This window comes from Haemaphysalis longicornis, unplaced genomic scaffold (genome assembly GCF_048455015.1).
Source record: "Haemaphysalis longicornis isolate Haplotype H1 unplaced genomic scaffold, Haemaphysalis longicornis Haplotype H1 scaffold_4, whole genome shotgun sequence".
NCBI lineage: Eukaryota > Metazoa > Arthropoda > Arachnida > Ixodida > Ixodidae > Haemaphysalis > Haemaphysalis longicornis.
In genome coordinates this window covers 182182231-182209104 of record NW_027526361.1, presented here as the reverse complement: position 1 = coordinate 182209104, position 26874 = coordinate 182182231, and the positions used below count along the sequence as shown (strand labels likewise).

The 26874-nt window shown below is 43.9% G+C and overlaps 1 protein-coding gene across 1 annotated transcript; it reads right to left on the bottom strand.

Annotated features, from left to right (window-relative positions):
- LOC144179548 (venom allergen 5-like) lies at nucleotides 1–26874 on the bottom strand. The gene is made up of 9 exons (XM_077707939.1): nucleotides 26751–26874; nucleotides 24389–24705; nucleotides 21307–21394; nucleotides 19815–19987; nucleotides 19204–19310; nucleotides 14951–15075; nucleotides 4610–4750; nucleotides 3218–3483; nucleotides 1–268 (listed from the first exon to the last, which is right to left on the bottom strand). The coding sequence occupies exons 2-9, from the start codon at nucleotides 24695–24697 to the stop codon at nucleotides 176–178; spliced, it is 1302 nt and encodes a 433-aa protein (XP_077564065.1). The 5' UTR covers nucleotides 24698–24705; nucleotides 26751–26874; the 3' UTR covers nucleotides 1–175.

Sequence of the window (26874 nt, the reverse complement as noted above, 5' to 3'; positions counted from 1 at the left end):
CAGTGAGTTATAAATCTTTATTAACGTCAAAACAGCCGTTTACAAGGTTGAAGAGCTGTCCTGAAAGGATTTGCAGACATGCACTCGGTAACAGTTGTCACTTAAATTCGTATGGAGGGTTCCAAGCAGAATTCATGACAGTTGAGACCTCTTCGGACCTCTCTTTGACCTTGTCTCATTCAGAGCAAGCTCTGTCGTATACAGCAACGCTACGGATATTGACGTACTGGCTTGGGCTTCCTCCTGGCACGACGAAGGAGAACCCGATCTGCGGGAGTCGAGGCATCACATGGTTACTTTCTCACTGGGTACTTCTCTAGCGGGTCGCTAGCTAAGTCCTAATTCCTAATAAAACACGCACTAGGAATTTTGAATGTGACCAAGCAGGTCATAAAGAGGAATCCAAATTTTTGTCGGCACTCAAGTGCAAAATGGTAGAATTAAATTTGTGAAAAATAAGTGCATTCCCTCAGAGAATTTATTATCCGCATCTTAAGCTCCGCAAGCACCACCCTGGGCTTGTTTCAGCCGCAGAGAAAAGTTAAAAATGTACAACCCACGTAAAGCTTTACTTGACAAATTTACATACATAGAATAATTGCCCTAGAAGCGGCATGATCTGAGTGCATTTCGTCACACAGAAGGCGTTAACTGGCGCGACGCAGGTTACTGTCAAAGAAATTCGCCGCGGTGGCGAACGCCAAACCGGATTGAGGGAAGAAGAAACGAAACACAGGTTTGCTTAGTTAGAAACCAACGTGCTCAACTTGCCGCTTTAGCAGGTTACTCTGTTGAGTTGCGGTCCTGATTTTAAATATCTGGTGGGAGGCTCTGTATCGCTTAGGGTTGAAGTAGGAAAACGGAAATGCCTTTGAGACATTGGCGGACGTTATGATTGTCCTTGAGGTTTTAATTCATTCCTAACGTTCTGCGAGGCGACGCTCTGGGCCGTGGTTAGCCTCGTGCATACGCTTCACCTAAATCTTTAAATATCTCAATTTGATTTTTTTGTAGCATAACTAAGGCAGCGATCTCTGTTTATCGGAAAACTGCGGTACTTGGGCACCTGATTATGCCTCTGGAATTCGTACGATTCTGCATAAGCCTCAAGTAGTGCTCGCCTGTGTGGTGAAAACTTCAACCGCCATAAGTATCGGTAATAACATTTCTGGGGGTATGTTACTGATTGGTCCTGAAATATTCTCACGGAACTATTCGTTTGCTTTAGATGCGCAAAAGTCACGTTCTTTTTTTTATTCATGTACCTAGGACCCTCAGTAAGACGGTATAATATCCCAGCAGCACGCGCACAGAACAGCAAACAAAAAAGAATACGCAATGAGAAATATAACTGACAGGTATAGAAAACTCAAGCAATGGCAGTAAGAGTCAAATGGGGATTGTGAAAAATATTACACAGGCAAAAGCATGATTACAGCCTTTCAGGTAATCAGGTAATAACAGGTCTTGAATTTCTCATGTTTTATTCAGTGGCAACATGTCGGGGTAGGCTTTTTAAATGCAGAGCATTTCAGTAACTCACGATGTCACCCGCGTTGGCGTCCGTAGTCCGCATCGCTCCCCCTACACTATATAAAAAATAATACTTACCGGCGCCAGGTTTCGATCCCACAACTCTGCGGGCGGAACGCAAGGTACATGATGCTCAACCCACTGGGCCACAAAGCCGACACAGAACGGAAGGTTACGAACGCGCCTTATATCCTTGACTCATTCAACCGTCGGCCACAGGTGCGCCCTCTCCCCCGCATCGTCCTTGCCTTCTCTCCGCTCGCGACACCCTCTCTCGCCGCGTTCGGTTCGGGCGCACAACAGGTGGGGACGTGCGCAACACCCTCTCTCGCCGCGTTGGGTTCGCGCGGGCATTGGATTGGATTCGATTGGATTGGCTTGGATTGGCTTGGATTTGGATTGAATTGGATTAAAGTGGATTGTGTTGGATTGTATTGCGTCATAGCCGCGCCAAGTTGCGTCATAGCCGCTCCACGTTGCGTCATAGCCGCGGCAGGGGGTTCACGGCACGTTTAACGTTTCACCATCGACTTCATCGACAATGTCTACGCTGGAAGACAACAATTACAACAACAACCAATACGTTATCCATACGACTTGCACGCGCGCCCCCCGCGGAAATGCTCTGCATTTGATCGTGCCCCTCGCGAGGGGGATGTTTTTTTCTTCCTCCATGAAAAATACAATGCGTGAAGGAAAAAGGCCACTATACGCTAACACATCGTAATTTCAAAGCTAGTGAATAATGCATATGTGTGTAAAATACAACACGTAAGCCATAAAAAGTAAACTGAACTTTGTTTTTATTTCGTCTCTCCATCGAGTTCTTGGTCCGTCTCTCGGTATCCACTGTGTTACCCTGGTGGTCCAGCGGTTGTCATTATGTCTTAATAAGTGGCCAGCCCAAGTCTATTTCTTTTTCGTTATTTGAACTATATCATCTAATCGAGGTTGTTCTGTGATCCAGGTAGCACGTTTTTTTGTTCTACGGAGGACGAATAACTGTGTTCGGCGGGGAATGAATGACTGCGAGAACATGAATGAATGCATGAACATGTATGAAAGAACGATAGCGTCGTGGAAATGTAACAGCGCTTGAGGGAAAAAGTGGCACACAGTCGACACTTATGGTGTTACAATTTATGAAACAGCGTTACGCAGTGCATGAAGTGGTGCTGGCGATGGCACAGAAAAGCGGGAACAAAAACATTGCTGTTTTGAGTAGATTTTCATTACCAAGTGTCAGTTCGGCCAATATAGCAAAACAAAGTGCTAGCAAGTTGGTACCAATGTATGGATCATACGATCAGGCCTACGTAAGCTGCGTTGGTCATTTTTCATTTAATTCCGTTGGGCAAACAGCGGAAACTGAAACAGCGGAAACGGAAACTGCGACATAGCTAATAGCTCTGATGACCACTTTGGCGATGATGATGGTAGTGATGATGACGATGTTGATGATCTTGGTGGTGGTAGTGATGGCAATGGTCCGCACACTCATGATGAATATTGATATTTTCATAAGAAGGGTATCTACAAAAAAAAGTATCCGCGTTGTTTCTTTGCCTCTCTTTTGCATCCTTGTTCTTTTTACGCTGTTTCGCTGGTGTTATTTGGAGTGGCATCTAAGGTTAGCTTAAATGAGGTACCGCACATGATAATTACTGATGTTGAGAGTACCCACCTGCAGAGGAACGTCGTACATGAGGGTGACCCGCATTCGGAGGACCGCGCTGGAGCCGCCCGAAAAGTTGATGGTCCGCTGCCTCTCTGGCCTCTCCACGGGCGTCACGACAAGGTTGAAGAGGCCGCGATCGGGCTGCCCCGCCACGTTCGGGCCTTTGCTGTACTCTGCCACGACGCAAAGCGAGCCTCTTCCTGGGCGAATGATCTGATCGAAGGTCATCTCCGCGCTTTGGCCGGCTTCCAGTACGGCCTCCGCATACCCCGCTGCGCAATGCACGACCGGAGAAACACAAAATCGCGACAAGTATCGCTTCATTACCCTGCGGAACAAAATAGCACAAAATGTCGTTATATTAAAAATTCATCCTTTCCTTTTTATGGCTCCACTAAGAAAAATGTAATGATGACGCGCCAAATATTTCGTCCTCTCAATGAACATACCGTTGCCTCGGTTGGTGTTACATACAAGCAACGCCGATACGTTCTCACGGGGCTTCTTTGGTTGGCATTGAAACGGGACGGTCTGGAAATGATCAGTAAATCCGAAACCTTGCTACTAAATTCAGTTTATATGCTTGAGTACGCTTTCAGTATAATAAGGCAATTGTAGAAAATTGGGGCAGTTTTGTTATCCCAACCGTGTCTTTTCTGCTTTGTTCCGCTGACAATCAGGCTAGAACGAATTTGTCAATGATCTTCTGCCGCTAAACTGAATTGCAAAACGCGACGATCGCCCGTCACGACAATTCAGATAAATGTGTTATTAGTACACGCTTTCTTGTTGTATGCGCAGTCACCATACGCGTTTACAACAACCAAGAAGCTTGTGTCAACCCAGTCACACAGCGTCCGCTTACGATACACACTCGATAATCTTTGGTGGCTGATGATTGGCGCTCAGGAGGCTGGCCTTCTGCACCGCCTGCTCTAGCGCATGCGCGAAACCTCTATTACTAGGCAGGGCGCGATATGAAGCTGCCGTTCTGTGCATAGGCTGACACCTCGTTCTTTGTTGTTGTCAACTCTTTCGACGACTGTACAAACGCGTAAACTTTGTAGATTCCTTGAATTCCGATGAATGTCGTGCCCTTTATTTTCATCCTTTGTACTGTTTTACGATTGTTTCATTCCTCCCTAAAGCAGACAATATGTTATGTCAGGGTCTAATGCTGAATAATTGGGTATATCCTGCTTTTCCAAGTTCCTTGGTGACTCCCCAATATTTCTGCTTACCTTGCTTAAAGAGCTCTGCTCAACAGTTGAACTGCACAGTTTCCGCTCAGCAATTCAATAATTTTGTTACAAGCAATGCAGAAACAGCCAGGAGCCTACTTCTGACCGGCGTTTCGTGGCCTCTAGATAAGCATCACCAGATGGCATTTGTACTCACATGAAAAGAACGTTTTGGTTACGAAGCCATCAGCCGGTTCGCTCCGAGCCCGACAGCCACGCTGGGTCTCCCTGTTGAATTGACACGTCCAGATAAGATTCTCTTCGTCGATGGTGGGACTGGGGCCATCTCGAGTAACCTCTGCAAAAATATCGAAGTTTTTTAGTAATTTTACCGTTGTAATACACGTTCGCTTTATATTGAAATTCGGCGGGAATAATTCTTGGCGTTGATCGTCAAAAATACAATCCGATCAAAGCCCGCTCCCGATCAGATTTAAAACTAGCGGAACATAAAATTACGTTCACGGGGGCGTTCGTGTGGTTAACGAATAAATTTGTATTAGGCTGTTATAATTTACAGCTAAGCTTTATATGCCCAATACCCCCTGTTATCGCCCCCTTGTTTAAAAAAAACTCGCGTACTTAGTTATCTAGTGCGCATTGCGATTTACTCTGGCTGGCGACCTACCAATAGGTCTTAGTCTGACCGAAAATAAAGTCTACCTCTCTCTGGCGACATACGCTGCTCGTCGATAGGTAACGGCTCTGTGTTGTGCTTTCCGTAGTTTATTCAGCGGCGTGGGTTCAGCGTGTGGCACAATGCATAAAGAATAAAAAAATTTAGTACCCTTCCAGTCTATGAAGAAGGATAACCTGCAAAGCAGCGCGCCCTGCACAGAGTGCACGAAACAAAACATGTTTGTAATTTACGACTGAGCATACTTCCTAGCCCATTACCGGAATGAAATGTGGAACAGACCCGAGCTTTATCCCAGCGGACAAATGTAGAGCTGTGTCTTCCCCTTCCGCGTCGTACGCATCTTACTGTTTGTGTAACGCGCCATACCAATCCACTCTACTTGCGATGACACCGGACCGATCGCATTGGGCTGTTTGATGGCCACGTTGAACCTCGCGCCAACACAACGGACATGTCATCAGCAAGGGTATCAAACCATTATCTGCGTGTGCCTGCCACTCACCCCCCCCCCTCCTCTCCCCACCTACCACCTTCCTATCCCAACCCGTGCACCCATAAACCAGCAACCGGTCATGAGCGTGTGCTTAGAAGTGAAAGATACTGTCAAACACGGCGCTCTGAAAGTCCTTCAAGCTGAACCAGTGATATTGGCCCACGTCGGCGTTCCAAGCCGATCAGTTGCTGTTCATCCATGACGGATTCGCAGCTGCAGAGCCAGCTGGAACTTGAGGCGGCAACAGCGGCGGCAGCGGCTTTCCGTAGTTTTCGTGCCGATTCACGCTTCGGTTCGGGCTGACGCCTCTTATGATTAAGCTCTCCTTCTTCCAAGCGAGCGACATGCGTCCGTCCCGTAGCGAGTTCACACCTCGAGGACTTCGACCTCTATACTACCGGACACGCACGTGGGCGTCCTTTTCGCTGTCCAGTCGTAGGCATATCATTCTCTGTGCAACACACCAATCCAGACCCAAACCGGTCGATTACCCAGGACAGCTGACTTGGCGCATTGAGCCACCCACACACACCAAGCTTGGCCAAGTTACAAAGAATAACTTGACGCGAATTAGGCTCAGCTAAACACAAGTACTTTTCCCACGACCTGCCATCGCTTCTGACATCAAATCCAAACAAGGTTTAGCGAGTGATATCGCATGATCATAACAATAACATGATATTTTCGCATAACTATGAGCACAAGCCACTACCTGGAAATCGAATGCCCATCAGCTTTAATTCATGCTTCTCATCGGTATTTAGTCAGGAGGATTATTCTAACTTGCCTCTCTTTCCGAAATATGCCTGGCCGTACATGAAACCTGTTCAAATTACTGAGGAAGGCGTCACCTGTCTGATTAATATTCTAAAATTAGCTACATCTTCTGGCGTGAATAACATTAATTCCACTATTCTAAAAAGCACCATCTCCGTTTCCAGTAAAATTCCTTATCACATTTTTAGACAATCATTATCATCTGGATAACTTCCAGACGTATAGAAATTGGCTAAGACCTTCCCCATATTCAAAACAGGAGATAAGCATTCTCTCAATTCTTTGTAGATAAACAGGCTGATATAACCTTGGGAGTGCTACATGAACTTTTTAGTACGCACTTCAGAGTACACCGAACGCGAACGAGGCCCAGCCGTCGGCCTAGCAATGTCAAATGACCAACGAATTAAGATATACATGATACAAGGCAGCCGAAAAGAACAGTCAATTTCCAGTGTAATTATCACAAGCATTTCTAGCTGTAGGAGGGAGGAAAAACAAAAATAAACGGAAAAGACGCTTAAGCCTCGCCTTTAGAGAGGCAATAAGGACCAAATAAAATTTAGTTCACTAAAAGATTGCTTTTTCCTGATAACAATGATACCAATTTTATGGCAAACTTCAAAGAATCGCTTAAATAAAAAAAACGTCTTTAGTTGTGGGATAAGCGTCAGTTACTTACAATAGGCTAGTTTTTTTTTTCAAATGGAAGAGCAATAGAAATAAAAATTAAACACCGGCCATTGCATTGAAATTGCCAACACCAGGACACAAAAAACAACTAATAAACAGGGTTATATAGAATTTAACGAGTATGGCTCAGTAATGAAACTCCACCCAGTCAGGGTACGTGGAAAAAATGAAAATATGTAGGTATGAGAATTCGCACTGTATAGTGTTAACGATATTGGGTGGTGGTGCCACGTGTGACTTGTAGTCATGTGCATGTAGGGATCGATAGCCAAATCATGGTTAGTAAGGGAGCGGAGGAAATCGAGACGAACTTCCTGTCTTCTGAACTGAAGCTTGGGAATGTGTTTGGCAATCATTAATTCAGAAGGGGAATCCGCATGACGAATTTTTGAAAAAATAAACCTAATAGCTTTCCTCTGAATCCTTTCCAATTTATCGACGTTATTTTTGTTGTACGGGTACCATAGTGCAGCGGCATACTCAAGTTTCGGTCTAACATATGAATGGTAGCAAAGAAATTTAACACTTAGAGGTCAATCGCGAAGTTTGTGTCTCAAGAAACACAGTTTTCGAAAAGCGGAGGAGCAGATGTTGTCGATGGGCAAGTTCCATGAAAGATTATTAGCAAATGTTACGCCTAGGTATTTGAAGCTGCTGACTTTGTTCCCTATACACGATCCCAGTGTGTACTGAAATTCGGATGAAGAATTTTTACGCGTTATGCGGACGGAAACAGTTTTTTCTGCGTTGACAACCATGCCCCATTCTTTGCACCAACTGCATATATTGTCCAGGTTTGTGTTAAGTTAGGTTTGATTTTGCATGCTTGAGCTTTCACAGAATAAAATACAGTCAGCTGCAAACAGACGGATATGAGTGGTGGGTGTAACTACAGTGACGATATTATTGATATATGAAAGAAAAAGCAACGGCCCCAGAACACTACCTTCGGGCACCCCGAATGTGACTGGAAGACAGCTGGAGGCATGACCATCAATAAAAACGTACAGCTCTCTATTCATCAAGTACCTAGACAACCCTGCAACTAAAATTTCAGAAAGATTTGTACTTTTTAATTTTGTAATTATTTTTTCTGAGTAACCTTATCAAATGATTTGCTAAGATCATAAAAAATTGTGTCTACCTCAACGTTATTGTAAAGTGCCTCCGCAAAGTCGTGTGTGACGGTGACCAGTTGAGTCACAGTCGAATAGCCTTTCCTAAAACTATGTTGTAAGCTTGTTTGAATCGAGTGCCTTTCAAGGAATTCAATACTACGGTTTGCTACATAGTGCTCAGTTAATTTGCAGCATGTTGATAAAGATATAGGACCGTAGTTATCTGGAATTAATCAATGTCATTTTTAAAGATTTGGATGACGCTAGCTATCCTTCAGTCACGAGGTAGCGTTGCAGGTAACAAAGACGTTTGGAATATGACAAGAAGAATTCCGGCATCACGCCGAAGAAACACATTCCTAAGGTCATGAGGACCACCGCAATTTTTTTTTGTTGTTTTCAAGTTTAAAAGCATACAGACCAAACCAGAATATCGAATGAGATTTGCTTTTTACGGTTCAAACGAAAAAGTATTAGGCACACATATTGAAGAATTTGCGAACACGCGCTGAAAATCGTTGTTGGATTGATTCTCGATGTCACTGCGGTTTGTAACCATGCGCCCTTTGACAGAAATTGACATCACTGGCCTGTTGTTATCGCATAGATAATTCTAAAACTTTGTTGGGTTCCTTTTAATAAAATTCGGCATTAACGTTTCAAAGTAATTGTCTTTGGATTGTTGCACCTCATTTAGAAGGCTTCTTTGTAGCTCTTGGATCACACCTCATTGGGCGTGCCTCTTTTTCAATTGTTTAATTTTTCGCTTGAGATTGACGATACTGCGCGTCATGCAGGGTGTCCGTTGGTTCGCTTTTTAACGTTTATTCGGCACAAAGTTGGTGTTAGAGTAGGGGAATATTTCTAAAAAATGATCTCAAAGAGCGCATGCGTCATTTAAATCATCTCTAAAATCAACAAAGGCCGCTTCCTTATGTTCAATAACGCAAGCATCGTTTGCTCTGAAATAATCTTTGGAAGTTTGAACAGACGGTTTTTTTTATAACAAACGGGTTTTACAGGCGTGATAGAAACGCTAACAAGGCGATTATCAGATGAGCCTTTTTTTTTACCAACACAGTTCGCTTAGAAAAATCGCGATTCACATACACCAAGTCTAAAACAGAGCTCGGCTAAAACAGAGCCGCCCCCCCCCCCCTCCCCTCTGGTGGCCCTGTCTTTGATGACGGTGTAACGGGGCGGGAGAACTTCATCATCCCCAATTGCATTTTTTTATATAAGTTTCAGTTATTATGGCTTTGTGCGGATCATGTTGAAATAATCGAACCTCCAGTAAAATCTATCTTATAATCACACTGCGTGTATTTATACTGAGCAGCCCTAATTGTTTCTCATTTGACACATTTTTTTATGTTTGAGCAAGACCATGTGATCCTCGAAGTGAGTGAATCAAGGTAGCCATTGACATTCCTTTCAATTAGATCTGCAGTGGCGCTTGGCTACGCATCGTTGGCCGGTTTGATTATCCGATTTCGTTTTCTTTTTTTTTTTTTTTTGCACAGGACCTTTGTCATTTTTCCCGTCATCCTAGACATAGGCCGTATTGGTTATGTATAATTTATCAAAAATCAGCGAAGTTTTGTCTCCGTTATCACGGTTTTCCTTGGAGCTTTACCAGAGCTTCCTTCTTAAGTCTCTCAGCCTTTTTGAAAAATCTTCGCACATCGAGGAATTTGTGCCTTTTAATTTGCTTCTTTTTTTTCGAAATGGCAACTTTGTCCCTTGAATCTAGCAGCTTGAAAATTACTGGCCTTAGTTTTCCGGATTATGGCCTTCAGGGTCTATGAATTCACCTATATCCACGGGATTCAAAGTAACAATGCCTTTGACTATCTCTTGGTTTACAATATGCTCCAACGAGTAGCTACTTTCACCCTCAGCTTCAGGTAGTCCGTAAGTAACGAGGCAAGACCTTCTACTTCGATTGTCGAGGTCGTCTAGTTTGTTCTCAAGTTTATGAGTTGTAGTAGACATGTAAGCAATCTGTTCCTAACATGAAATTACCTTGGTGTCAATTACTGTTAAGGCATCAAGTTTCCTTTGAATATCTCAAAGCCGTTTTTCTTTGATTAGCCTAATATCACTAGCGATATCATTGTGTTGTTTCGCTATTTTCGCCAGGTCGGGGCCGGTGTTGGCCTCAATATTCCCTTCTAGCAAGAGTATCTACCGGCATGACGAAGCAACGTCATACAGAAAGCAACAAATCTCGGAACAGAAAATCCGTGGGCACGGCAGCACCACTACAATTCACATCATTGGAGAGAATAAAGGAAGGAAAATGTCGGAAACAACAGAACAACCCAACGTCCTCGGCTGCTCATAGCGAGAGCTGGCTGTAAGGAACTTATAATGTAGGCAAGCGGAATAATAATGGTACGCCTGATTGGACAATTCTCTGAATTTGTTGATTTCTTTAGTTGGCTTCTAGTTTTGCTGCGCGCTTCCGGCTGACGAAGTGGCTGTCTGTGCATTCGTCATTTTGATGTTTCATGACGTGTAACGGCACAAGCTGTATTGTCTACTTACCTGTATTGTCCACTGAAGGCACGCAGTTCCTGGCAGCCATTGAAAAACTTACGAAAGGCAAAAAAGAACACTACGATGTAGGCATATTTTTGCTAGTCAAAAAGGATATTGCCTGATGACCACACACTCTGCGATTGCCCGAGAAGTCCTGACGTGCTTTAAACGGTTGGTGGCAACGTTAACGTCACACATTGGCAACTTAAGGCAGGAAAATGGTCCGATGTTTTCCGCTAAGTTCTTGAAAATGGCGACTGCCATCGGCTCGAAATGGGGAAAGATTTTGCGGATTTTTACTGTCGTGAATTCTTCTTGAATCTACACCAGCCGTTCTTTGCCGCCTGATGCCGTTTCAGATTTCTTACTAGCGAAAAAAATATAACTTGACTGCGTTTGAGTCAGAAATAGTTGGGCATAAAAATGACTTTCATGTTTTGTTTTTACGAATAGCAATAAAATGGTGGTTATTGGTTTGGCGTAACAGCACCACAAGGATGCAGCCCATGCCTCGCTGTTACAAAGTACCCCACACACTGCATTTATCCCGGTAAAATGCTCTAAACGAAGGCAAGAAAAAGAACTCGCTCTTTTATTTCTTACCGCGCTGAGTGAGTTAGAGCTTGAATAATGACTGCACCAGCAGCATCAGTATGGTTTGTCACTATCAGCCGAAGGTCTTTGTTGTCCTCTCCGCATCAAAGAGCCGAGACTACGAACTTACTCGTCTGCATTGACGGCATAAACTTCGTGTCACATAGCAGCAGACGGTAGCGTTGCCGGTATAATAAAGCAACAGCGGAAAATCCAGTTTTCATGTTTGCCCTAAAAAAGAGCACTCAAAATCTTGCAAAATGAAAGAAGAAGTAATAATATAACAAAAAAGGTTCCGCGAGGTTAATCAGTTCAAAACATTTTCGCTCGCATTTAGATCCAAATTGCTGGATCACCTTACCCTATTAACGCCATTTCCAAATACAAAGAAGTATTTTTAAGACTAGCGTCTACTTCTGTCTTCATTTCTGAAATGCAGATAAAGTGCTTCTATATCTTTTCTGCGCAATGCGAGGTAACTTTATCGCGATTCTTGTAATCTGAGCGTCCAAAAACTGACGTATCGTCAAAGCTAAAGGTATAAACGTGACTTTTAGGTTACCGTTTGTTTCCGCAAACGATACTCGAACTCATATTAAAATCCCGAAGTCGCCATTAGGACCCTAAGTTTCTAGATGATTAACGCTCCACCCTAACTCGGCGAGAAAAAAATGTGGCAATGACGACAGGCGTTTTTGTTTTCGTATTTTATTTTACTTTTTGTTTTCAAGAAGGCGCTTTCCTCAGAAGCCCACTACGGCCTTGCAGCGGGTCCGACGGGGGCCAGAAGAAGCTGTTTTTGGTGCCATCTAACGTAAGTAGTGTAATTTCCACATCGGTGTTGAAACGGAAGGTACACAACAAACAAGTGGCCAACCGCGTTAGTAAGGTCAGCCGAAAATCTTGTAAATACTGATTAAACGCCGTGTAATGGAAGTGCTTATTCTAAGAAAGAATACCGAAGGGTTTTGTGTTAAACAAATAATTCTGGGCACAAAGTTGTAAGTTAAACACTCAATTTTGACAAACGGTTCCTGCTGAAAGGGCTTTCCGCTCATACCAGCTACGCATTACTTCGGTTATTACCAGATTTTAGGGCCCGGGTTTTGGGTGTTTCCAGTTTCCCCTAAGTACTCGTTTCCACTGAATTTTCCCAGTTTTCACTAAGCCTACTGACACGGCCATCCACAACGGCTTTGCTAAAGTTTTCTTCGGTACTTCGGCACTTATCATACAAACAGTGGCTTTGTATCACATTTACAGGAATGTACTAGAACAACTCGAGGTTCATGGTTACATCAACCAACTATCGGAAAGCGGCGTCTAGAATTAGTGCATAAATGAAAATTCAATTCTTGTGCCTGTCCACTAAGTCGATGTCGGGTCTTCTTTTTTAAATTAAAACAATATCAAATGCAGCTTGCCCGGCAATAACTGCTCGCTTTTGAACGAAGCATTTCGCGTTGTTCTTTACAACTCTATCCAGTTCACCGTATGTTCTTTGCCTCCAAATCATACGTTTTCGCATTGCCGACATATTTCTGAATAGCATAACCTTTTCATATCACTCAGGTACAGGATGAATAGAGTGCTATGGTTGTATTGGCAAGAAAGAAGCAATTTTTATTTCAGCTGCCTGCGCAGCCGAACCTAACAGGCGGACATATGTGAAAACAAAACCTTTTCTGCCTAGAAAAAATTGTCAGAAATTGGTATCTTAAACATCTATCTAGTGCATTTTGCTTTCTTGTTTGCTTCTCATTTCTTATGTTTAGGAGTTTAAATCATGAGTGTTCACATGCGCGTACATGGCGTTTAGATTTTTTCGCACAATTGCTAACATCTTACGAAAGTGTGCGACAGCGCTGTTCTGCGTGGCTGTTACCAATTTTTGTTTTGGAGATCCTGTTCAATTGACCCTTGAAACTCTAGTTACAGCGACTAAACTTTGCCAAATTGATTATTCAAATAAGTTGTAATCAATTTCACTTTTCTAACGTACATCATACCCTGCAAACATGTGTGCAGAATTACATCTGCTCAGGTGATCATCAAAATACGATGAGCGCGTCAATTTAGGCGTGGCAGCCGCGACTGCCATCTTGGGCTCCGTATTCAAAAATTCTCGTTGTTTTGGTAAGACTAGTTGCACGGTCTATTGCATTGTTTTTCCACGTCACCCGTTGCAGGGATCGTTCCTTGACATACAGTATGGAAAGCTTGTTTTTCCCCCAAAGTGTATCTGCATTCTCCATGGATTATTTTGGGATGTTGCATTGTCCTGCAGTGTTCACTCGCAACTTATTTTTCTGGACACGATCATTCGACTCTTTGGTTTACAGCTGTGTTAAAATACAGACCAAAGCCGATCAGAACCCAGAGAGGACAACGTGTCATTTGTCTTGTCTGTTCCCCACAAGCAGCATGCCTGCTTTCGTGGCAGTGGCAGCTAAATTGGCGTTCTAGGCTATGTTTGACGCATTACCCTAAAACTGTGAATTCTTTTCGCTGAAGTGCAGTCTGAGAAAAAAGAAATGTTTCTGTGCTTGGGTTGTAATTGCACAATCCTCAAACACGCAAATTTCACCGTTCGAACACGGCTGGACCGAACAACACCTTTACAGGGACACCTGCTGAGCCAAAGTTTCTTTCTGGGCGAGATTCCGTAATAAAAATTAAAGCCGTTCCACTCGATGTGAAAGCTTTCGGAAGTGCAGGGCAGTGATTCGCCATAATGGCAAGTACCGCCGTTGCCTGCTCACGACTACCACCCCATGTAATTCAAATTTCCTGCCTTCACAGTGCTCGCGCGCCTCCTGCCTGAAACTGCGCCAGCGGGAGGTCTGTTCTTTCTTTTGCTTGCATTAATTTCGTATGCTGGAGCTGTTTTGTGTCATTCCGAACGCGGCATTTTTTTCTTGTGCGCCCGTTTTTTCGCTTGCCATCGTAAAAACCAACCCAACGAGCATTCCTAACTAAATGAACGCGGGCGCTGCCGGTTAATTACGTATATTTTGCCTCAAATGTACCTATATTTTTATTTGTGCTAAGCAACGAAGATATGTTGGACAAGCGCCAGCAGTTCAAGTTTCGAACGCTTATGACTGTACAAACCGCTTGGATTTCGAAGCCTCTGGGGTACGCCGTGAACGACAGCGTCACCACGGGCATCCTGTTGATTTACTTGGGTCCAGCGAGCCAGCTAAGACGACAAGGTGAGCGCCTAAAGTGCTCGGCACTCAGAAAATCGGGGGAGGAGAGGGGGGGGGGGCGGGCTCTCGGCATAATGTAGGAACACAGGCCGTAGTGTATGAAGGTGCTTGCAGCTGACACGTGCTGCTCTTGCGTCTGTCTACTGGCCTACGTACGTTTCTCACGCCATGTGACTGCCGCGTTTTGTGATCTACGTCTCACCTCGGTATAAGTGAAACTGCGTCCGACAAATTATTCTTATTTGTAGTCGCCCTCTGTCTTCCCGCAGAGCAAAATGAAGGGTTGTTCACACGCCACCTTTTTTGATCTGGCAATTTCTCGTAAGCAGGCACTGCAGGTATCCCAATCACGCGCGATTTGTTTGGTCTTCTACACTTCTCTCAGTTCAATTCTTCCTATCGCTATGAGACTGCTATCCCCACTCACTGCAGAGGCCTTCAAACGGTGCAGTATATCCATATCTTCGGCAGGACGCTCCGCAGCAGGTCCCTTCCGGACAGTCTGAGCAAGGCTGGCCGACCTTGTACACATCTTCGCCCCGCATGTTGCCTCTGTGAAACAACGCATTCAAGGTCAACTTCGTGTTTCTTTAGCAAGAGGACCACCGACGCAACTGATAATTGTTGTTTTTCGTGTAACCTCTTTGACATATTTTGAACCAAAAAACAGTGGGATGAAAGAAAATTGCTAAAATTAGGCAGATGTCAGCCTGATACCGGTAGGGAACCAGCTGCTCAAACGCATTGAAAGCACGCAATAACACCTCACACGGCACGGCAGCCCCATACGAATGCCCACCTGTAACTATATCTCCATAAAAAACGGCGCACAGGCGGTCCACAAGGCACCCAGCGGTCATGAATTCCCACTACGCCAATATGACCTGTTTTAAGAGTGCTGATTTATTTATTTATTTATTTATTTATTAAATTATATTTATTTATTTATTTATTTATTTATTTATTTATTTATTTATTTATTTATTTATTTATTTATTTATTTATTTATTTATTTATTTATTTATTTATTTATTTATTTATACTTGGTTAGGTTTCCAGTAAATAATCAGCAGTTGGTTAAGTTAGCCATTCATTCATTCATTCATTTATTCATACATTGAGCATCTTTAATTGTACGTGTCACCAACAGACCATGTCATGCACAAAACGATGGTGCATGAAAAAAAGAAAAACAAAACAAGGCGGAAGAGAATAAAGGTCCATAAAACATAATACAGAGAAGATTCCCCTGCATTGTAGGAGGTCTCCTGCAGTCTACGACTTTCGGAGTCGTACCTGCTGCTGTACTCAACACTGTACTGTTTTTGTGATTAATAAAGCAGCATTCCATTGTATTAATTACTTGGGACAATTAAAAACTACAGATTTGCTAGAGGCAGTTTAAATGCAGCAGAATATTGTTAAAATGTTTAATCATTGAACCCCATAACATGAACAGCTAGGTTACACAGTAACTGCCCAACAGCACAAACTTTGTTCATTGCAAACAATGATTTCTATGAAACGCTGTTAAAGCGCCCGCACGGATACCGCGACTCCAAACTGTCGTAAGCGATCTCTGTATTAGGCATTGAAAGGGGGAACAAGGCATTAGGTCCCTTCTTCGCTTAAACAGCGTAACTGAATTCAATTGTTCCAACATGTGATCATACGGGTCAGGTGAACTGAATTTTTAGGTGAAAAGGCTGATGATAAATAATTTTTATAAAACGTGTTCGGACATCTTCAGTATTCGGATTGGGGGTGGCAATCAAGTTGTTGTACACGAGGGAGACAAAATGAATTTTCATAGTATCCTGTAATCCACGATACCTTACAAAAAGGGAACCTGGGGCGGAATAATCCTGTCTGTAAGCCTTCTTTACCACTAAATCAACAATAAAGAGTTTCATTCAAACGCCTTGGCAATTTACAAATGCCCCACTTTTGTTCGAATACAAAGAATTTCATTACCCATGAATATAAATACTTCAGAACATACTTTGCTATATCTCCTTACAAATACATTTTGGATGTCATTTTTAGTTAATGCCATTCATCATCTCCCCGTGAAGACTACGAACTACGAACCCTGTTCTCTAGAGCAACTATGACAGTCGCCCGCCCCTTACAGACGCAAGGACCATTGACGGACGGAGGAGATAAGAACTGGCAAATCGCAGGGGTCAGGCCGGGTCGTCCTGGTGTTCAACGATGTCATTCCCTTTCAACTGTTCAAGAAAATGATCCCGAACTTCTTTCGCCTGGCCAAAAAAAAGCGGTTCATTCGTTTGATTTAACTCCCAACTCGACAACGAGGCGAACGCTTCGCAATACACGATCACATGGGCGTAGCAGGCTTATTTTCCTTGTTATTCAGTAAACGTCTAGAAGTAACAAAACACCGAAGCGAAAGAGAGATGACGAGTATTCCAAAAAGTCATTCTTGGCGTTTCGGCGTCCAGCAAAGAAACCTTGTTCACAATCTGCTTTTTTAAACATGGTTTCCGTGCTGGAAGCCGGAACGTTCAGTGATTCTTTGGAATAATCAGCGTGTATTTTTTACTTCAATATACCCTACCGGCCAGATAGGATTCTGTCAGAATCTCTACTATAAGTAAAAGTTCAGTTTAAAAAAAAAATTAGTATTAGCAAGGTACCCCATGCGTCGAACTAGAATTGTACAGCTGAGCATTTTGTTACATAATTAGCCCCAAAGAAGGACGACAAAATCGGATAACGCGTAACTTCAAACAGCAAATACTACCCGAAGCCTTACTTCCTACATTGCAATAAAAAAATTTTTGCAGTTCTTAAACAAGGTATTATAGAAGGAGTAAACTTTAAGAAAGAAATAGTTTTTATGTGCACACGTCGAAAATGACGACGCAGAGAGCATGAGCCTACACCCCCGTTCATCCTACTAACCGTTGGCCGGAATCCCTTATGATTCGGCGGCGGTCAGGGCGAGACCGATGACTTTGCGTCGCTCTTCTGCTTTGTGGTTGAGTAACAAGGTCTCCCGAAATTCCACATTTCTGTTCGGGTCGTTATAGGAAGGGCATGTCGACACCATGAGGACTAGGTCTGCAATGCTATTGCTGTGAGTGCATCTAGGACTAATTGCTTCCGGATGCCATTTGCTGTACAGCTGAGGGTTCGGAAAAACCCCGGTTTGCAGTTTTCTCCACAAAACTTCCTCCTTTTTGCTGAGCTGTTTATCCGCCGCTGGATAGGTCTTGCGACCGAGCTTATAATGATAAATTATCTCGTGAAATGTCCCGAGTTCGTCACCAGAAGGAAGGGGTTCCTCGCGTGGAGGCGGTGAGTCAGCTGCGATCGACCGGCAAGTGAGGCCTCGGGCGGTCGCATGCGCCTTCTCGTTCCCCCACAGGCCCTGGTGGGCCGGGAACCACATCAGTGAGATTTGCTCTGCTGGTACTTGACCTCTGAGAATTTTGGCGGCTGCAGCAGAGACTCTGCCCATATCATAATTCTTAATGGCTGCCTTAGAGTCACTAACAACCACCCTTGTACCTGTTTGTGCTATTGCTAGAGCAATAGCCACTTCTTCTGCCTCAGTTGCACTTGTTTTTTTTTTTACGGTGCAGCACGAAACCGGGTCTCCACTCACATGAACCACCAGTGTGTGCGGTCTCGTTAGTATCGCATTCAGCAGCGTAAGTGTAGAGCACATCAGACCTACCTCCAAATTTCGCCTGCAAGGCCATAGCCCTCTTTTTTCGTCTGCGTTCGTGAAATACCGGCTGCATGTTTTTAGGCAGCGGTAAAATCATGAGTCTATTCCCAGTATGTCTAGGTACGATATCAGTCTGCTTGGAGCACTGAGAGGGTTGGAATCCCTGACGCTTCATGATGTTCCTTCCAGTTTTACTTCTTAAAATTATTTGATGCTGCGACACCGTGGCGGCTTCTATGAGCTCATCTAGAGTGTTGGATACACCTAGTCGTAGAAGCTTTACCGTCGGGGTGTTCGGAGGAAGATCTAGTGCGGTTTTGATCCCTCTAATGAGTATCATTTCAATTTTATCTTTCTCTGTTTTACCAAGTTTGACATAGGAGGACACGAATAGCCCACGACTTATGACGAAAGGATGAACCAATATCAGGAGATTGGCCTCCTTCATCCCCGCATGCTTTGCTTGCTAGAAATGCGCTTAAGTAACCAGCACGTGTGGCTGGTACTCGCTTCAAGTCTCCTGATAGTTTCAGTGTTTTTGCCATTTGTTTGTATGAGCAGCCCTAGGACTCTAATACTGTCTAGGGTCGGTATGTAATTGACATTCACTCGTAAAGCAATGTCGTAGCTCTTGCAAGGGAGACTGTTGCTTTTCGTCTTTGTAGATGGTAGAAGAAGAGCCTCTGATTTTTCTGCCAAGCATTTCGACCCGATCGACGCAAGATATTTCTCTATTGTATCTATGGCCTTCTGAAGTGTACCTGCAATTTGTCCGTCGCTGCCCCTGTTCGCCCACGAAACACCAACAAAAGTGTTTATCCGCCGCACGGCAATATAAACAAAAAGGCTGCTCCCCAAGAAGTGGGGAAAGAGAGAAGCCACATAAAACATTTAAAAATGGGGATGTTTTCTCTTGGTGATATGAACCAACAAACCCAAAGTCTTCCATTGCTTCAGTGGAACATCTCAACTCTTCTCACCCAGGTCCATAGGCGCAGGTAAAGCGCTTCTCGAAGCGAGAACCTTGGCGCTGCGACGGATACATCGCGTATCCGCAGCCCACTCTCCAGGTTTTTGCCCACGCCAGCTGCGAGTAAAGTAAGGACAACGTAAAGTTCTAAGATTGGACAAGACAAAATATCATGAAATGAAAAATCTGAAGCAACACGCAGTGGTACCGCATGCGTTTTTAAACACAATGTGACACGCGCCTCAGTTACAGCAAGGTCACCTCAATGACCAAGAGCACCTGTCGCATACAGTGACAAATAACTTTCCATATCATGCAGGGCTGTCGTACTCATTTAAGCGCTTGAGATCAACGCAACGAAGTCGCATTGTTGTTTGATTGAATACTGAAATCTCTTACAACACCGTCGATGCAATTCGTCATTACATACAGAAACTATTAGTGTCTATTTTTCTCCCCCATTATTCTGTCAGAATTCTTAATATTTCGTTGATACAGCAAATTTTATTGTGCCTTCGTAGAGACCAAGCGATCCGCTGATTCGACATTTACTTGCACAGCGTCACAAATACTCCTTTTATTTTTCTGAAGCTCTTGACTGGTGCGGACCGAGTGACTTACCTGGGAGAAACTTTCGGCGCCACGGGTCGTCTTAAGGGCAGAATTAGATGATGCAGAGGGAATCCTGCCGGCCTCCCCGTACATGTCTCTGATACATCCTTCCCAGTCACGTGTGTTGTCCTCGGAGTTGGAACGTATCAAGCAGCCCGTGCGCCCGACGAACGGAAACTTCTCTGAAATCCCCACAACGCCATAAAAACGATATGAGTGTTTATATCGTTGTCCTAAATTACACCTACCACGGGGCGGGTCATTTCCAACCGCATGGACAAGCTGCTGGTAACTAAACGCAGAATAACACATTTTGCTGTTCACGTTGCCATTTACGGTTATCCCACAGTAATCTTGGTAGAGCGAAAGAAAAACTGGTCTATGAGAATAATATTTAAACTTTTTATGGCGGTAAGTGTCAGTGCATCCATATGGTTTAAATAGCTGCGCATTCTGCGAAAAAGGAGCTGGGACTCTTCCCTACTAATGAAAGCAAACGTGATTTTGATGTCATAGAAAGCTTAGCGCAAAATATCGAACCATTTTAACACGAAAGTGTTTTCTGGGATACACGAATGTTTCAATGACGTCATATCCGTCACTGAAATGACGCCAGTACAACAAATCAATAGCTTGTAAAGGATGCACCCCTGCACAACACGGTCTTCTTGCGGGGAAGCAACCTTTAGTAGTAAAGAGCACGGTATGTCTCGGTACAATCACCCCGATACAAAGGGGAAACCAATCACCCCGATACAAAGGGGAAACCAATAGAAATCATCATCATCAGCAGCAGCACGTTATACGTAGCGTTGTTCGTTTCCGGGTTTTATATTTTTAGACAAAAGTATTATATGCCGGGATACACCAAGATTTCACTGATATCATATCCGTCACGGAAGTGACGCTAGTACACCTTTACCGAAGCGACCCGCAAGCAGGACGTCGCTCGCCAAGCACGCCCCCAAGACTGCCGCCGACCCGCAAAATGTGCTCAGTTGAAGATTTCGCTGCACATTTCACTTTCGTGTTTTACCGATTCGTATGACAGAGGAATCAACCAATTTTTTTTACATAAAAGTGGCCTCAGTGTGGCTATTTGATAAAAGAGGTAAGTAGTATCTAAGCCATGTATAGCAGCGATATGTTTTTGCCGTTTTGGCGTCATTGCCAGTACTCTGTAAAAGATGTCCATGCCAGCCAATATGGTCCCCTAACGCTTCCCGCTATTGCTTAACTTACAATGGGGCAAGGCACGAGGGGTATCCAAACCCTCCAAATTCCTATTCTGATTACAACCCGCAATACCTATTGCAATACGCTGAAGAGGAAAACAAGCTGTAGAATACTGTTTAAAAAACAGCTCTTTGTAGTCCCGTGCCCGCCAAACAAGGTTTCGCCCCGCCTCTTCTGCAGAAACAAGCTCACAGACTGCCACGGCCAACACTTTCCCATTTAAATTTCAGCACAAGAAACTATGGAAAATTTCGCTGTTACATACCTACTCTTATGCAGGACGGGCACGAAGGCTGAGGGGAGCAGAGGTTGGCGTGAGCTTGAGCCACTCTGGCGAGCTCTTCGTCCCATTCCTGCAAAGAAAAACGTCGGAATAGGCCTCAGATATCGTAAGCCAGGGATTCCCGAAATGCAATCTTGTACCCCGCTTTGCGTTGTATTTCTTTAGAACCCTCGGCCCACTGCATTCTTGAACTGCCGGTAGACTGTTTATGCGAGGAAAGTCTAGAATGCTCTGGAAGTGTTTGCAAGGGGTTACGACAGGGAGAGGGTATACAGAACGATGGCCATATTGGCGAAATGGATTCTAGAACAGAACATTCATCTACATGTTGTAGGTTCCAACGCTACCAATGTACGCTTGAACACGTGCTTGTGTTTAAGGGCCAGTGTGGAAGCAGCGCGAAGCGCGTATATTCAGGCAGATCGTGCACGCCGGGGAGGCGTTGTGCGATTACGCCTGCGGTGAACTGTGCGCGGTGGCCCAAACAATTCTTTATTGGCATCGAGACATACCGTGCCGCCAACAACGAGTGACGTCACTTGTACGATGCAGGGTTATGATGCCGTCTGCTCGAACATATTTCCTGTGCTTTTGTGACCGCGCGTTTTTTGTTGTGGCTACAGTGTGCCCCCTTCTCGCGGTTTTCATGCAAATTACAGGAAAACGTTGCCTGCAGACTGAATAACCCGGGCAAGCAATCAACCACTCGCTTCTTTCTGGCGACACCGCCGCGTCTAGGTAGTTGCTACCATCGCCACCGACAACTCGTACGCAGCCAGCTAAAGCCGAGGCCGATGCAATTGATGCCGAGAAAATTACGCTGTTAATTCATTATAAAATTCTTGCGATGTGACATGTACGGGACTGTGTGTGCCAAGAAAATAGAGCTTGCAACAGCGATGAAACCGTGCCGCTTAGTTGTGATCTCACCGCGCACGGCGCGCATTGCCTGGTAAATGAGTGTACGTGAGAACGCTGAGCGGATTGCTCGCCACACATGCGTAAGAGTGCTGATACTATCTGCAGTTTGGCTTAAGCAGTGCCTATTTCTTCTCCGATGTTTGTTTTTATATCCATGCCCTGATTTGATTAACGATCACTGCCGTATACTCTGTACGGCAAGTATGTTTTTCAGCACAACTTATCCGCAATGTATGGACGGTATCAACGCGACTTTTCAACGCCTTCGAGCGGGGTTTAGACATGCCTAGGTTTGCTTTTAATTAGGACCGCGCCATAGGAATTTATAGTTGCAACGCGGGCTTTCGTCTGTTTACAATGAACCTGCGCCTTTCCCTCGCATCAAGTTCGAGAACTCCGGAGGGCCCACGGAAGCCGCGCCTCTGTACGTGGCGAAACACTTCGTGGCTTAATGGGGAGTTTTAGAATACGGGAACCAAGAGTTGGGAGCCCCCAAGAAGTTAGAAGAACCAAAACGCGCGCGGCGAGTTTTCGAAGAGGGTCTTCTTCAACAACCCGCAGCCGGTTTCGGATGCTCGGAGTCGGATATTGGGCACTTTAGGCTTAGCGTCGCGGCTGACATTTCATCGCCGCTATTATTACCGTAGCTTATGACAGTCCTCACACAACTTTTCACCAAAACACAAATCCCCTGTTTGGTGCAAGAGAGTCTATTAAACGCCGCTCTTCTCATATCGTATAGCTGGATACAACTGTTTTTATTGAAACGTTTCTTTGTATAAAATGCGCCAAGATCAGAACACATGACATTTTGCGCCATCTGGGAAAGTTTTTTTTTCTTTCCAATCACTGATTATAGTGGTTTAGCCGTTTATGAATAAAACACCTCCAGCTTGCTTCATATAGTGTGCGTGAAATCAGGGGATTACTTTAAAACATGTTCAACACACTGAAAAAAAGGCTATTCGTAGCTCATCGCCACACGAATCGTCCCACTCATCGCCCACATCGCCCACGCGAGACTTCAAAATGCACCTTCGAAATACCGTACCACTCTTATCCCGGGTTTGGCCCCAGAAGCGCAATCAGCTCCACGTATCGCGAGTATACTTAGCTTATGACGGTGGAATCCTTAGGACAGCAGGATTTATTTAGCCCTGGTTCTTCATATAAAGTTGCTTCCAGTGCGTGTTTTGATATAAGCTTATTGTTATTTGCCTTGAAGTGTCCGCATGACAAAATGTGCCTAACATAAGGGTAGGAAGTATAACCAGCACCGAAGTTGTGATCTTCCAATAACAAAAAAAAAAAAAAAGACGGCGGCATGCTGCCGTGACCGGTCCCGACTGGTCACCGGGGTTTTTTTTTTTTTTTGTAGTGCAACTGTCCGGCTTTCACGAGGCGACAACGCTATAACGCCGCAACTACAAAAGTCGTTCCACATCGCAAGCAATCGTCCATTTTAACCGGAGTAGCTCTTTTAAAAAGACGCAGAACCCCTCCCCAATTCAAATATTTTCTATGCGTGTGAGTTTTCCTCTCATCTTTCCGTTGAGTCACATCTTTTCTGCTGCTTCTAGTCGTACGCCCCAGTATCCATCCATTTAATCGGATGGTTCTCCTGCTACAAACCCTCCGAATCCCATATAATGTCTAATACCACATCCTTTTAATTTGAGCCATGATACCTTCCTCCTAAGCACTTTGTTTTTACAAGTTGCTCCTTAAATATTGCCTAGCACTACACCTAACGTCATTTTCATGGCTCGTGTGGCTTATCCAAACATTTTTAAAGATGTCAAGTCCAAGTTAGCGTAGCACTAATTATCAACAGAAGTACGCACTGGAGGTTCACCATTACCTTTAGTGACATAAATAGCTTACTATTGATTACTTGATAGTGCTTACCGAGTTAACTGCAACGAATACGAATTCCTTCTCAAAACGCCGACCTAACACACTGCACCAAAAAGTAATGTCATTCGACGAAGGGCGCATTCGGCAGATAAAATGTCTACTTTTTTTCGCGTATAGGTTGGTCCCAAAGTGCTCCATTCCGACAACGTCGAAGGCTGTGGGCGCTTGACTACTGATCGGTGGCCATTTACTATCATCAAAGTCACAGCGCACATAAGGCACTCACCATTTCCAGCATGTCAGAGGCCGGAGGCAGCCCCGAGGTGTTGCCAATAGCGACCTGGCTCCGGAAGTGGTTGTGTAGGTGCAGTATGGCGTCCTTGTCGGTGTTGTTGAGGCCGGTCCGGATGAGTTGGCAGGCGCCGTCATTCTGCTTGCACAAGACGTGATCCGGGCTGAAGCGCAGGTGAATGCTTTCGCACTCTTCGGCGCCCTGGCTTCCCCCACTTGGTACCAGACGGGCTTTGGAGCCATGCAAGGCCACCGCCAAGAGGACGACGACCAGCTCTCTCAGCCGGCTCACCTCAAACTTCATAGCTGGTTCTGTAGATGTGTAAGGGAAGCGGGCGGCGCATAACTGTAAAAAAAGCTTTGGAGCTTCAAAAGATGTGTAAAGTGCGGAGGGTTTTATTTATTTATTTATTTTTTTGTTTGTTTGGTTATTTATTTATTTATTTATTTATTTATTTATTTATTTATTTGTTTATTTATTTATTTATTTATTTATTTATTTATTTATTTATTTATTTATTTATTTATTTATTATTTTTTATTTATATAGTGTTTTTTATTTATTTATTTATTTATTTATTTATTTATTTATTTATTTATTTATTTATTTATTTATTTATTTATTTATTTATTTATTCCAAATACCTACAGCACCCATTCGACATTTTTGTAGGGGGGTTTAGTAATCACAAAACAACAAGTAATCATACAAATTCAAGCTATAGAATGACAATGCAGGTTTGACTCGGTAATCAGAACACAGCAGAACATAGCAACAGAACATAATTCAAAACATAGCAACAATATACGGTCAAAAGCAACAAAATCAAAAGGTAGCATTCAGGAAACACTTTCGATAGCACTCAAAACATTGGGTGAGCACACAATTTCATTGGGGAGCATGATCCAATCGTTAATTGTATTGGGAAAGAAGGAATACTTAAATACATTGATGCGCCACTGGTATGGTTTAATTTTTTTCTACATTCTCTCTTCGTGCCGACACGTAATTCGGCGGTTTTAGGCAAGTATATTTGTTAATTCCAAGCTGGGCGTTCAAGCCGGGTATGATCTTTCGGTGTTCCCATCACATGCTTGTTCAGCTGTCATAAAACTTGCAGTATTTTCTAAACTATCGGAGCACCGGCTATCCCTCCAAGATAAACCGCACTCTCATTTAGCGAAACGTTGTAGCATGAGCGGTTGTATGCCAGTTCTTGAAGATTGCACGGTGCTTTCGAAACAGAGGGACCAAACAACGCGGCAGATAATCGAGGCATCCCATTTAACACGATTTGGAGTCCTCTACATTAGCGTGCCCTACATACTATTATATGATCGAGAATTTGCGTATTCAAACGATATCCCTCCTTACCCGAGCCGATAGCTTAATTGCGATAGCGTAGACCTCCCGTGCGCGGTGCTCTCTTTATTAGGTTGTTGCGCCTCTCTATTGGGCTGTTGCACCGTGTGGTTTGTGGAAGTGCGAATAGGAGCTGTGTTTTGTCAAAAGCATAATTTTTGCGTAATCGAGGTTGTCCTATCCGTTACATCCTTTTGTCTTTTTTTCTTTTTATATAGATTGATATTCAGCAACTCCCCCAACTCCCATTCCTCTTGAGCCTTGCTGTGTGTAGTTCAAGTCCTGATGAAGGAAAATATCAGAATACTGAATTCTTACTCCTATCACGATGTCCTTTTCTCAAATTAAGGTCTGGCGAGTAATATAGTTTCAGAAAATAGAACCCCAAATAAGAAAAAAACAATTTCCTTTTCTAAAATTAAGGAATGGCGAATAATATACTGGCGGAACATGGAACCCGAATAAAAAAATGCAATTACCGCTCACCAGATCTTTAGGACAAACATACACGCATCAACCAAAATGTAAAACAAATGAGTTTTCTGCCATAACCGAGGCAAACTACCAAAAGATTTGAAATAAATACTAGTCTATCGCGTATGCAGTTCCCCTAAACTACGTCATGCTCGAATAAAAACGGCAGGCATCCTTTAGGTAAGTGCCATTTTTTTCATTATTTTAGGTGAAACTAAGGTTAAATTATGTGTACCAGCTGGTGTAGCAGGTGGTTTTGTGTACCAGCTGGTTTAGCAAGGAAACACAAGCAAGAAAAATATGCACCTTGCCTTTTTTCTTTCCAGGCGTGGAAATGCAAGTTACAGCTATTTCGTTTTGTTCGACTTTTTTTTTTTTTCGCGTGTTTTATCACTGGACGTGCAAGGGAGAACAGCAATTAGGAATGAAACATCCTTTTCAACGGAGTGTTTTGACCACCTAGTTCCGGGCATTGCATGCGTGTTAACAGGAGAGCTAAATTTTGTTGCGGTGGGCTTACCTTCTTATTGAGCGGTCCACGTCACCACGTCCACGTTTCACCCCACTTGGTTCCTCTATGCGAGCCTTGAGAAAACGCTTCGGATTTCTTCCGGGAAAGAAGGTTTCGGGCGAGAACGTGCCGG